The 14,548-nt window shown below is 42.4% G+C and overlaps 1 protein-coding gene across 1 annotated transcript; it reads right to left on the bottom strand.

The window, feature by feature from the left end:
- Positions 1-3,427: 3,427 nt before the first annotated feature.
- Fam177b (family with sequence similarity 177 member B) lies at positions 3,428-6,670 on the bottom strand. The gene is made up of 4 exons (XM_052736533.1): positions 6,545-6,670; positions 6,024-6,090; positions 4,233-4,330; positions 3,428-3,571 (listed from the first exon to the last, which is right to left on the bottom strand). The coding sequence occupies exons 1-4, from the start codon at positions 6,668-6,670 to the stop codon at positions 3,428-3,430; spliced, it is 435 nt and encodes a 144-aa protein (XP_052592493.1).
- Positions 6,671-14,548: the final 7,878 nt, after the last annotated feature.

Here is a 14,548-nt window from a genome sequence, read left to right on the forward strand (position 1 = left end):
TAGCTATTATTAGGAAAGGTTCACTTGATTACAGAAGCCAAGAAACCCCCCAGTCTGCCTCCTGCATCCTGAGAATTCAGGAAAGTTGGTAGTAGAACAAATCAATTGGAATTCAAAAGCCTGAAAATGGGGTGGGCGGGGCAAGCCATACCCTAAGTCCTGGTCCAAGGGCTGAGAATGGGGTAGGATGACGTAAGCAGTGACCTAAGCCCCAGGCCAAGAGCACTAGGAGAGAAGAAGAAACAAGGCATTTAACTTGTACAGGAAGGCAGCAGAAAGGAGAAAATCCCCCATCCTGGACTTTCTATTCCATTCAGGCCTTGGATGGAATTAAATGATGCCCCAGACCCCACACTGTATTCGAGTGTTGGTCTCACTGAAACAGCCTCACAGACAGTCTTTAATCGGGGCCCAGTCCAGTCAACTTGGCACATCACAAATGTTTAAAAGTATAATTGACACACAGTGACTTTAGTGCCTAATTATGGCTAAGCGGTTTTCCTCGATTTTCACATAAAACATCCACAGCATTATCTGCTGAGATCATTTTTAGTTCCCCTTTCCTAAGAATCACCTTCATCGAGGAAAAGGCCCTATGACCATGTTCCTACAATTGTGTCTCTACCTTGTGGGCCACAGGAACTGAACTAGGGATTGACATAGAACAAAGGCAGGCTGTTTCCTGTCTGTTTGAAGTTGGGACTGAGGTCCAGAACACCAGTCACTGAGTAGAGGAGTTAGGAATGTTACTGAATGTTCTGCCTTCAGTGCAAATGAGAAAGGGAAGGCACTGATTTTGGTAGTTTCTTATCAGACTGTTCTAGACACTGTTGAGGTTTATCTGACCTTGGAGTCTGTGAGGTACCTTATTACCCTTCCAAAAATAACCCTATTTTGTTTTATAAGCTAGTTCAAATTGAATTTGCTTCCCACAGCAAATCTGTTTGAGACACAAGAACGTCGAAGTTAAGTGACTTACCCGGGGGTGATGGGTCATAGAGGCAGCAAAGCTGAAATAAACCAAGATCGTGTTAACTCCTTGACCTTTCACCCATCTTCTGTGCCACCAAGAAGAGAGTGCTTCCCTTTCGAGTGTTTCCGGGGATTACACCCCATATCCAGGGAATTATATCCCTGTGATGGTATGCTGTAGTGGAAGAAGCATAGGCAGAGGAGACAGAATTCATTCTCCGTGGAGACATCCATTGCCCGCCCTTAATTGTCCAGCATGCTTCTGTTTCGGCAGCCCTGAAAGCATCATGGCAGGGAGGAGTCAGAAGATCAGGGAAGCACACGGCACCGGCCAGCACGTGGAGACCGCCTCTCCGGGTAAGCACCCACACTGATAAGGGAGTCCCCGGGAAAAGGAAGTAAACACTCGCTTCAGTCACTAAGACTTTGGACTGGTCTGTCTGTGAGTTATCTTACCCTGGTGTACTCAACTAACTACACAGTCCACTCCCACTCTGCCCTTGATTTCACATCAATTCAACTCCAACTCCCCGCTTCTCTAAGAGCTCTTATTTTAATCAAATTATGTCTGTGTGTCTCATGATTCTGTGAGTGACCCACATCCTGTTGTGTGGTTCATTTACTCCATGTAAGAGCAGGAAGTCATTTATGTGGCTACATCTGGCTGGGAGCTTGGTTGGAGCTAGCATCGGCAAAATGGTCAATGTTTCATTTTATTCCTACATATTCTTGGAGACCTCTCTTCACATGGCTTCTCATGACTCCTAAGTCTAGCCCAAGCTTCTTAACAACACAGAGTTTTCCAAGAGGACAAGCCCTAATGTACAACTGCCTTGTGAGCTTCTGCTTACATCACATTTGCTACTATTTCATTGGCCAAAGCCAGTCACGAGGTTAAATGTAGAATATCTAAGGACATGAGTCCCAGAAAGCATGGATGTTGGGGTGGCTATGGACAATGTAACTATCCAAGTAGCTATTAATTGTGAACAACACATATTTATAGTTTCAAAGTGTTTTCATATGTATTATCTCATTATGCTTAACAATAACCCACAAGGACATAAATGCCATGGGTATTTTCCAAAGAAGGAGACTGTAGATCATACATCTAGACAGCTAAAATCACATAGTTAGCTAATTGAAGAGGGAAAATTAAACTCAAGACCACTGGAATTTCCATGTTTGTTTGTTTTAAGATTATTTATTTATTTATTTATTTATTTTGAGACAGGGTTTCCCTGTGTAGCCGTGGCTGTCCTAGAACTCACCCTGTAGACCAGGTTGGCCTTAACTCAGAGATCTGCCTGCCTCTGCCTCCTGAGTGCTGGGACCAAAGGTGTGTACCACCACCACTTGACCCACGATTGATCTTTTAGGATTTGAGGTTTGGTTTCTTGTTCTGCTAAGAATTGAACTCAAGGCCTGTTCTAGGCAAGTCTCTACTGCTTAACATTCCCAGCCTCTCTTTCCAACTTTTGAGAATTCATTGATGACAATTTTTTTAATCTGTTTAAAATATTGTGGCTAGTTTTAATTGTTGGCTTGGTGTGATCTGGAGCCACCTGGGAAGGGAGCCTCTGTGAGGAATTCTAGATTAGGTTGTCATTGGACAGTGGGCATGTCTGTAAAAGATGCTCTTAACTGACCTAATTAAGGTGGGGAGACCTACCCTCAAGGTGGGTGACGCCATTTCCAAGGGCTGGTTCCTGGACTGATGGAAAGGAGAGAGCTTACTGAGCACTGGCATGCATGCATCCATTGCCCTTGTCCCACAGTGGACTTCACAAGACCAGTTCTCTCAAGCGCCTGCTGCTGTGACCTGTAACCTGATGGACTGTAACCTGGAACTGTGAGCTAAAATAAACACTGTCACCCCTAAGCTGCTTTCTCGAAGGACTTTGTCACAGCAACACGGAGGAAGCTAGGACACATACTATTTCTAGCACTCAATTCTTGATTTTCTAATGGAACTCTCAAAGATACTGATAAAGATCTTTAAAAAGGTCACGCAATGATGAAGCTGCCAGTTGTAAAATAAGCCCCAGCTAATTCACATGGCTGTGTGGAAGGAAATACGTCCATGAGAAGGGGAATTTATAGGTTAAATTTAAATTTCTGTTTTGTTTTGTTTTACTGGACCCTAGCACCATCATAAAAAAAATGTCAGCCCATACCTCCAGACCCAAAGCTCTATAAAAGCCTTAATGTTGTTCAAAGTCAGTGCTGAAAGAACTTGTATTACTGGAATGATGTCAGGGTAGGTGTTTCTAATTAAAAATTCATATTATGAAAATGTCTAAAATTGCTTTCCTTGTTACATGTAACTCTTGAATTCCTGAGAATGTATTCATGAGCTTAGAACCAGATCAAGCTCAGAAGTACTTCCTATTGTGCGCCTACCATGGTCACCAATAGCAAGGCATAGGAATGCTGGGGTAGCTTCTGTTGTCCATCATGAGCTGGTATCTGCCTCCAGTCCTTCTCTGGAAGCAATGGCCCCATACTCTTGGCCACCAGCTCCCAGGTGACACTTTTCATCAGGAACCTCAGCATCCTGGGCCTTTGATTCCTTCCCATCACTTTCCTTATCACCTTCCTGGTTGGAGAGAAAGGAGGAAAAGTTTCAGGGATAGCCACACATCTCTGAACTCCCTCTCGCAGAAACTCTCATGTAAGAAGCTTTGCCTTTTAGGCAATATCAAGCTTCACACCCAACGTTTTTGCTATTCAACTTCTGAAATCCTGATTTCATGGGAATGAGGCAAATACTCAGGAGTGTTGTGTGGCAGCAAGAGGCATCGGAAATGTGAATCAGTCTGGCCAAGGGAGCTCAGTGCAATTGCACGGCTTGATGACCAGGTGGGAAAACATTCCTCCATACTCTTGCCATTCGGATATTCCCACTCAGCCCACATATTTGAACACTGGGTCTGCAGCTGGTAATGCTGTTTCCAGAGATTGTGGATATTTGGGGATGAAAGGGCTAGCTAGAGGAAGCGGGTTGCTGGAGGATCAGCCAGCTTCCTGTTCTTTCTCTATTTCCTGATCCACCAAGATGTAAAGTAACAGTCTCATACCGCCACTGCTATGGAACGGCTGGCCACCAAGCCTTCCCTCTACTGTGAGTCTGTCAACCTGTGAATCAACCTTCTTTAAGTTGTTTCTGCTAGTGTTCAATCAGAGCAAGCAGAAATCTAACTAGTAAAACACCCCTCCCATCTCAGAGCCCCTGGTGCCCCCAGCAGGACTTTACCTACCTTATTTTGTGTTCTGCGATACTCATTCAGCACATACTGGTATTTGGGTTCAGTGAGGCCAAAGAAGACAGCAAATCTTTCACCAAGGAGTTCACAAACTGGGAGGAAGAACAAGCATTTGGAGAAACTGAGTCCATGACTGACGCTTAGGGTCAGTCAAGGTGCGAAGAGCCTAAACTTGTTTGCAAATGAATGGCCTGCCTTATGACACTGGGCTTCCAGAATAGCCAGGACTGCCATGCCCAGGAAATTTGTATCATCTTAAGCCAAAGCCCCGCAAGAAAACCACTGTAGACTTTTCCTCCATGCTCTTATCTGTAGAGTTTCATATCTTTTACCTGACCTAGGGCTAGGGCAGGAAACCTAAAGCCAGGGCAATTCCTTCCTTTCAAATCATGTTAACCTTTTCTAATGGGGACCATAACAATGGTCCCCAAACTTGCCTCAGCAAGTCAGACTTTCATGACTTCCTTGGGGTCTTTGTTAGTTTTCCTGAGTCTCCCTGTTCCTAGTCCCCAACTTGTTCCTGTCCTGACAACTGTGAGCACAAATTACAATTCTGGGCACATTTACTAGTCTATATTATTCATTGAAAATCGAATCCCATGAAAACATCATCATTTGTCTTCGTGTCTCAGAGTCCAGCTCGGTGCAGGGCATGCAGTAGGCAGTCAGTCATGCTTTTTTAATGGATGAGTAAAGATGAGTTTGCAAGAGCCACATTTTATATTTTCTCAGAATTCTAAAGTAAGAAGTAATTTTTCTCGCTATCACATTCACAAGCAGGCACATTAGAAGGAAATGAGTCATTATACATTTGCCTATTGTGTTCAAAAGAAAATAAATGAAAATAAAACAAAGTAAGATTCTATGTTCTATAAATAAGCATATAGGACATTCCTTATTTCCCCAAGAGGGGCCAGTAAAGCTCGTGTTTATATCAGAGTAACTGTGATAGGGAACTTAACACTGTGCCATTCCATATTCTTTATAAAAAAAAAAAACAGCTGCAAGTTTGTCCAGATGGAGAATAAACTCAGGGAGGATTGACTATTGGCTTCAATTATTTGCATCTTTGATCTATGAAAGAATGTGGGCTGGTTTTGCACAGCTCGGAGAGTGATAACTAGAGTGATGGCAGGGACTTTTAAAGAAGAAAATTCAGGTGAAGATAAGAAAAAGATGTGCTGGCAATCTCTGTTCTCATGTGGTTCAGTCTTCAGTGAATAATACAAAGCAGTAAACAGGCCTAGAACTGTTATTTGTGTTCACAGTTGCCAGGACAGGAACAGCTCAGGGACTAAGGACGACAGGGTGACTCAGGAAACTCACACACAGGGTAGACCCGAAGAGAGAAGAGAGTGTGAGAGTGTGATTGCTTGAGTGCCGTGGTAACAGCCAGTAAGTCAGTCTTCAAGTTACTCATAATAATGGAGTGAAATGGTCAGAGGGAGTGACCCTTCAAAGAATACACGTTGTCCACCATGGTGAAAGGCAGTATTGCTGAAGTTACATTGGTGAGCCAATCCCATCCTAATCACAGTCCACTGGTAGGAAGAAAAGCAGAAGGCAGATAGAAGGATCTCCACGTCTTTGGGATAGTTAACACGTGGACTTAGACGTGACCAGATTATCGTTTCTGAATCCTGGGAGTGGATGGAACAGCGGGAAGTCTCATCTGTCTTGGAGAATCAATTAATGCATAGGTAGGACAGGCAGGCAGACAGACAGACAGACAGGAAGGAAGGAGGGGAGGGTGGAAGACCCAAACCAAGCCTTAGCAGTACTCACTAGAAATCGAATTGCTTGCCACTTGACCTGCCCAAAACCAGATGTATGATCCCCATGAAGGCTTAGACTGAAAAGTAGAGAAAAATCAATTTAGGATAATTAATAACAAGTGGGCAAAGGCATCTGCTGCCAAGCCTGCCAGCCTGAGTTTAGCCCCCAGGCCCCACGTAGTGGAACAACTGACCCTACACGCATTGTCTACTGGCCTCCACATGTATACCATGACACGTGTGCTCTCAACCCCAACAAAGAAATAACTGATGAGAAATTTTAAAAACAATTGATATCAGGAGTAGTGATTGGCGATTCTTACGTAGAGATTTCAAAAATGTATTATGAATGTTTAATTTTCTCTTTTATCAATGAGAAAACTAACTAACTAAAATGGCTGTCTGTTGCCTATATGTGATCTAGAAAACAACCAAGGAGCTTAATGTAAAGCCATATTTTCTATATCATTTTTCTGGATCAATCTCTCATTTATTCCCCTCCTCCCACTGATACTAATATGGTGAGCTTACAGAGTCGCATGCTGAGTTCTGTTCCTCTTTTTCTTCATCTTCTTCTGTGCTGTATTCCTCCATGGTGTCTCCATCAGCAAAGTGGATAATCCTTTTGGGAGAAGTGCTTTTACAAGATCCACTCATTTCTGACTCTAACTTCTGGAGATGCTCTTCCTCCCTGGGACAGAATGCCCTGGGACAAGTTGCCTAGGACAGTGTTTATATATAGCTGCGAAGCTTCTAGCTGTTTTCAGTCAAGGTAAAGACAGAGTTCAGAGGTAATCATATCAGCAATCTTGATTCTTTACATCTGAGAGGACTGTGCAGTCTGTATCAGAATTAAAGAGATTCATTTAGTAAAAATGTGGTTATTGCATGTTTGGACAAAAAGTTTCAGCATGGTTGCTGGATCTTTTCATCACTGTAAACCCCACAACTGCTGGTAGGAGTGAACCACTGGCCGTCCAAGTTTCTCAATCATTCCAGTTTGCATTGAGAGGTGATATGGGGATTGTTTACAAGCACAGACTCTGTGCAGACAGGAGAAAATATTTGCAAAGCCTGTTTCAGCAAAGAAGCATGTTCAGAATAGGTAAAGAATTATTTTGCTTCAATAGGTCAGAGACAGTCTTCACATGACCAAAAGATTTTAGCAGACTAGCAAAGACGAATTACAGATAGCAAATAAACACACGAAAAGACGGTCGTGCTGTTAGTTAATCATTAGAGACCCGCATGAAGCCTAATAAGATATAAAAATATGCCCACTAGAGTGGCTAAGATTTAATGTGACTAACAATACCAGGAACACTCACATTGTTAGTGAGAAATTGCTATTGTTTAGATCTGGAATATTCCCCCAAAAGCCCAGGTGTTTGAGGTGTGGCCCTCAGCCAGTGATGCTACTAGAAAATGGTAGGACATTTAGGAGGTAGGGTCTGACGGAAGTAACTGGGGTCATGTTGGAAAATGATCCAAAAATGGATTGTGCAAGGATAATTCTGAGTGCTTGTGAAAAAAACTCCAAGAAAACAAGACAAGAGACTTGTGACCTCCATTTTCTTTAAAAGAACAGAATGGTTCTTGGAATGTGTTTTCATGCTCCTCCCAGGTGTAGTGGATAGGAGTGAGTTTACTTCGGATTATCCATTACAACTGGCTATTGTTATTTGTTTATATGCCTCTATGGAAAAACATGTTTTTGACATGTGCAGCGTGCCAGCCACATGTGCCTTATCCTTGTGGTTGTACATTTTACTCATGTGACTCTTCTTAACCTTCAGAGTATAAACTGCCTGATGCTCTGAATAAAGTTGGCTACTGCATGAGACTTTAGTCCACCTCATTTATTGGTTCCATTCTCCCAGGTCCCACTGCCTCTAGTGTGGTGACAAGGTTATTCAGGGTGCACCCTTCAAGGTACTGGAGCCCTTTCCTCTTCCTTTGCTTCCTACTGACTATTACATGACCAGGCTTCCTCTGCCACGTTCCCATCATGTTGTGCTGTGCCACCAAAGGCCCAAGTGACCACAAACCGAAACCTCTAAATCAGTGAGCCAAAACAAGTCTCTCTAGTCACTATAGAAAACCCTTTGGCAATTTCCTAAACATTAAACACATTTATCATTTATTCTTTTAACTCCTTCCTTTTGATAGCTACCCAAAAGAAATGAAAAAAAGTGTCTAACGTGTTATATGTGAATATTCCTAAGACTTCGACTTGTGAGAGTCTCAAACTGGAAGCAAATGAAAACATCATCTAGTGAGATGGACGAGCACAAGGTGGCTTATCTAGGTGATGAGATGCTACTCAGCTATTCAAAGTGACAAACCACTAATGCTTGTAACACAGTGAATGATTCTTAAGAGCATTATGTTAAGTGAGAGAAGGCAGTCACTGGATGGTGTGATTCCATTCATGTTTAGGGAAGGCAAAATACAGATGTGAAAACAGCTCAGTGTTTGCCAGGAGTGAGGGTTAGGGAAAAGAAAGAGAAACAATAAAGGGACCTGAGGGAACTTCTTAGATGAAAATGTCCCAATAGATGTCATGCTATAGTAGGGGTCACCCGACTGCACACATTTATAAAAATTAATCCAGGCAGTGGGACCAGATCTTGTGCTCATTGCATGAGTTGGCTGTTTGAAACCTGGGGCCTATGCAGGATTGTTTGGCTTGGCCTGGGAGGAGGGGACTAGACCTACCTGGACTGAGTCTACCAGGTTGACCTCAGTCTGTGGGGAAGGCTTTGTCCTGGAGGAGATGGGAATGGGGGGGGGTGTTGGGGGGAAGGTGAGGGGGACGGGAGGGGGGAGAACAAGGGAATCCGTGACCGATATGTAGAACTGAATTGTATTGCAAAATAAATTAAAATAAATTAAAAAAAAATTAATCAAATGTGACATGGAAGTTAGTTAACTTAATTTACTTAATTTCTTAAACATTTATTTATTTGTGTGTATGTGTGTGTTGTGGGGGGGAGGGTGTACCATGGCATTGAGTGTGGAGGTCAGAGGTCAACTTTAAGGAGTTGGTGCCCCTTCCACATTGAAGCTCCCAGGGGTTGAGCTTGGGTAGTCAGGTTTGGCCACAAGCACACTTACTTGCTGAGCCATCTTGCTGCCTCTAATTTTATTATGTTTAAAGTACATCTCAATAAAACAGAAAAGCTTTGGTGCCAGGATTCCTATATTTAAAATCTTAATACTTAATATACCTCTGTTATGGTGTGCTCATCTATTAAATAATACAGAATGATATAGTACCAAGCTTATATAGTTATTATAAAGGCATAAAAAAGGTAGAACAATTCTTAGAAAATAGTGTTTAATAAAAGCTAGCTATTATTAAGTGTCTATCATTAGCTTAGTAGTATATATAGCAGGCATCAATGCTGTAAGCACACTTATTATTTTTAAAATAATATTTAATATTGTTGTACCCAGAGTCCCCTAATATCAGCAAATATAGCAGACTTAGCTGATTTGGAATACTTGTCCTTTTTGTTCCAAACAGACAAAAATCCTGGATAAAATTGAGAAACAAAAACATTAGTTCATAGCTGCTATAAGAAGGGTGTGAGGAGGAGGAGGAAGAGGAGGAGGGAAGTGAAGAAAGAAAATAGAAAGGCAGAAAGGAAAAAAGGCAGGCAGGCAGGAAAGAGCAGGCTCAGGTATCAGAATCAGAGGAAACAAAGTATGAGCTGGAGCCCAGGCAGCTGCTGGGAGTTTCCAAAGCAGATGCAGGCCTTGAGGCTGAAATGCTAACGCCAATACTGAGAGGAGAGTCCCAGTCAAGGATGCCATGAGTATGAGGAGCTAAAGTAAGCTACACACAAAAAACTAAGATAATAAAACACTATCATATCTATAATTTATGAACTAAAGAAACTCTTCCATGGCCTGCAAAAGTAGCTGACTAACTTACTGTATCGTGGCAATACTCTCCTAGAAAACACCTGGAACATACGCCAGGACCACATGCTGCTAGGCAGCCCATTCAGAGTCATTATGTGTATGATGTACTATGACAAAGTCAAGGAATCGAAAACCAGTGTAACCCTCAGAACTCTGCCGAGTGCAAAGACAAACCTACCTCGGAGTTATACTTCAACAAGACAGGGCATCCTGAGTCTTTGCTAAAAACAACCTCTGATGAGGATGCTCTTGCAGAAACTTAGAAACCACATGAAGAAACAAACCACCATGAGGAAAGTACAGCAGATGGAAAAGCACTGGAGTCTGTGTGAGTCAGTGTTCTGTTGCTGTAACAAACTATTTGGGATAATCGACTTAAAAAGAGACAAGGTTTAGTTTGATTCAGTGTTTCAAACAAAGAAGCTGCTTGTTTCATGGTGTTCAGGAAGCAAAAAGAGAGGGGGTGTGAAAGGTTAGTGCATGCTCCCAGTGGCCTAGCTTCCTCCCATTGGGCCCTACTTCTTTTTTTTTTTTTTTTTTTTTGGTTTTTCGAGACAGGGTTTCTCTGTGTAGCTTTGCGCCTCTCCTGGAACTCACTTGGTAGCCCAGGCTGGCCTCGAACTCACAGAGATCCGCCTGGCTCTGCCTCCCGAGTGCTGGGATTAAAGGCGTGCGCCACCACCGCCCGGCCGGCCCTACTTCTTAAAGGCTCTACCACCTACCTCTCATTGGCACCCGGGGCTGGGCACAGCATTCTCAGCAAATGGGCCTTTGGGTGGCATTCAAGATCCGTAACAGACCTGATCTAAGAATTAAGAATAATTAAATAAGTGGTGTAACGGATATTCTTGGTTGTCAAGTTGACTACATCTGGAACTAAAACTCCAAAATGGAGGGCACACCTGTGAGGGTTTTTTGCTTAATTTGGAGTAGAAAGATCCACTTCTGATCTAAAGTTTTGAGGTAGGAAGACACACCTCTGATCCCGATCTAATCTGGACCACCTCTTCTACTGGAAGCTTATAGAAGGACATGGAAGAAAGGAAACTTTTGCTCTTGGCCTGCTTGTCCTTGCACTGCTACCATGTCCGTTTCTTCACTGGGGTTAGATCCTGCTTCTTCCAGATTCTGGTATGTACTGGAGACCAGTGGAGACATCCAACCTTGTGGACTGAACAACTAGTGGATTCTTGAACCTTCCGTTCACAGCCAGCCATGTTGGATTAGCTAGACTGCAACCTGCAAATCATTCTAAAAACTCCCCTTCCTCTCTCTCTCTCTATAGAGATTCATTCTATAAGTTCTGTTACTCTAGAGAACCCTGACTGATACAGGTGGAAACTTTAAAGTAAGTCTTTCTGTGTCTGCTGAGTTCAGAAAGACACAGAAAAATGTAACACCCACAGAACAGGTCAACTTGAAAAGGGACTAGATAGAAATTCTAGAAATGAAGTATACAATCAACACAGGAAAGCTTGGATATAAATTTAAAGTAGTGAAGAAAACCAAGGACACTCTCACAGTATGGAATAAATATATACGTATTTAACACAAAACTGAAGTTGTGAGCTACCAAACATAGGTAAGAAAGTACAAGAGATGTCTAATGAGAGTTTTGGAAGCACTGAATAAGAAGAGCAGGGATGGGGAGGTAATGGCTTATCTTTTTAAAAAAAAAAAAGATTTATTTATTATGTATACAGTGTTCTGCCTGCATGTTTGCCTGCATACCAGAAGAGGACACCAGATCTCATCTCGATGGTTGTGAGTCACCCTGTGGGTGCTGGGAATTGAACTCAGAACCTCTGGGAGAGCAGCCAGTGCTCTTAACCTCTGAGCCATCTCTCCCACCCAATAATGGCTTATCAATTGTCCATGATGGAAGAAAGACACAGGCCTTCAAATCTGAAAGCAGAGAATACTGAGGGGGACAAATAGACATGAAATCAAGTATAGATAATGAAAATTACAGAAAAATATTTACTTATTAGCAGTCCTGGGAAAGAACCTCACATATACTACCTAAGTACTACTGCTGAAATATATCTACAACCCAACAGAAAGTAACTAATTTGACAATAAAAAAGAGATGATTATCCATGTGAGCAATTTAAAGAAAACTAGAAAGAAAGGAATTAGAGTGTATAACTTTACAACTAACAGAAGGAAAGGAAACAATCACCCTATGAGAAGGTAAGAAGACCAAGCGTGGCAGCCCATGCCTTTAATCCCCACACTTGGGAGGCAGAGGCAGACTATCTCTGTGAGTTCGAGGCCAGCCTGATCTACAAAGTGAGAGTTCCTGGCTAGCCAGGGCTATGCAGACCTTCTCTCAAAAAAACAACAAACAAAATAAAACAAATGAAGACAAGGAAGAGGAGAGCGAATGGGAAGCTCGTAAACAAAAACACAAAGGAAAGGAAAGGATTAGGAATACATCAGTGGTAGAAATAAATGTCAATCATTGCTAGCATCCTTTTTAAAAGGCTGAAAACTCAAATTTCAAACATATTCCATGAGCAGCACAATCATGATTGGACACATGTGTGCAAACATATGCACTCGGGTATGAAGCTACCTGCTATTTGATTATTTTTGGTGGCCCAAGTAACCAAGTGTTATTGGTACAATGCTCGGTTTATGCCAATTAGGTAAGATCAGCGTGCTAGAATGCCTGGGAGACAGATGGGTTAAACTCATCTTCTGAGGCACAGTGACAGGCACCTTTGGAGATCACTGAGGAGACCTGAAGGGCCCACCTGTTGTCTCTGACTTAGTGCCAGTGTATTCCACAAGAGCCTCGGGTAAATGACAGGAAGTGAAGGTACCATTTGGTTTCCAATGACAGTGAAAACTAAATAAGTCACCATTTAAATTTGTTAAGACCAATAATATATGAAGCACAATAGTATTGAACAAGTAAATATACATGCCATGGGAAACAAAATACATTCTATGACAGTCCAAGGAAAATAAAAAAACAAATTCAGAACAACTCACATGATCTGTTTTTCTTTCCTTGCTGTAATTAGTTACCTTTGGTGTTCTCAGCATTACAACATTTGGTGCTAGGAGCTGTTCCACAGACGGCAAATTAATCACCCCCAACTGAGGCCAAGCCGAGTCCCTGTGTGTGCTGACGTGGAGATGTTCTTGTGTTTGTCTTACAAGGAGGGACATGTTTGAGTTGTGGGAAGGTTTGCTATGTTTACACGGTCAGCATTGACCAAACCTGGTGCTCCCAAACTTGACTTTACATTGCAATCACCTGGGTCATGATAAAAGTTCCAAAGAAATGCCCTGCGGACCACTTAAATCACAGTCCCTGGGGCGGGCACAGAGGCACCTGAATTCTGTGAAGCTGCCCAGGTGATCCCAACTGGAAGTCAAATTTGAAGGTCAGTGTGTCATACACAGAGCAGGAAAAGAAATAACTTACAAATTCAAATATTTGTGGAAACCAGTGAGGTGGTGATCTACAGAAAGCTTAAAACTTCAGGCCAGTTCTAGAATGTTCTGTGCATTCTTTTCTAGGAAGGTTCCTTTGCCTTTTACTTCTGAGCCCTGTCCACTTCAGACTCATTGAAAACTAAAAAGCTTGAATATGAAAGATTTAAATAAGGCTTAACAGTCTGGTTGTGGTCAACTCACTCTCCTTAAGACCACCCAAAACACCTCTTTCCAAACAAAGCGAACCACACATACATACACTCTACTCCGGATAGACTGTTCTCCTCTGCATATTACAGGCTGATGATAGCTGTTGACGCTGAAGAAAATACTGGTTTCTGACCTGTGTAACAACAGCGCTCTGCATTCACTAGACACACACCTCTTTAACTCAGAGGACTCTGAGCCTGATGGAGGGCTGAGGAAAACTGCAACTCACAATTGGTTTAGAGTAGGTTTTTCTGCCACCTAGTGGACATTTGAAAATACGCCATACAGAATTCATCTTGTTGATCACAGTGCCTGTCATACAGCTCAATACTGAGCAATTTGGAATGTTTGGTTTTAGTTTTGAACATCTTGGTAGCATTTCTTTCTTTAACACCAATTCCTAGGTCAAAATCTCCGTGTATCAAGCTTTTTAACCCGTTCAACTCTTCAGAAAACCTTTACTTGTTTCTTAAAAACCTGGCTCTAAGGGGCTGGAGTAATGACTCAGTGGTTAAGAATACTGACTGCTCTTTCAGAGAACCTGGGCTCAATTCCCAGCACCCATGTGGCAGCTCACAACTATGTGTAACTCCAGTTCCAGGGGACCTGAGACCCTCATGCAGATATACCAAACAAAACAAAACAAAACAAAACAAAACAAAACAAAACAAAACAAAACAAAACCTGACTCCAGGTGATCAAGGAAGCTCCCAGGTACACACTGTGATCAGCAGACCTCGTCCTGTGTGCGATCTTTCAGTATTAGACTGCCTCTTTGGGGTTGGGGATTTAGCTCAGTGGTAGAGCGCTTGCATATCAAGTGCAAAGCCCTGGGTTTGATCCTCAGCTCTGAAAAAAAAAAAAAATAGACCGCCTCTTGATGATCTTCTTTGGCTCTGTGGCTTAAATATTGACTACACATAGATGACTGTGGAGTTTATATAT

This window comes from Peromyscus californicus, unplaced genomic scaffold (genome assembly GCF_007827085.1).
Source record: "Peromyscus californicus insignis strain IS unplaced genomic scaffold, ASM782708v3 Scaffold_14__1_contigs__length_90479793_seg_2, whole genome shotgun sequence".
NCBI lineage: Eukaryota > Metazoa > Chordata > Mammalia > Rodentia > Cricetidae > Peromyscus > Peromyscus californicus.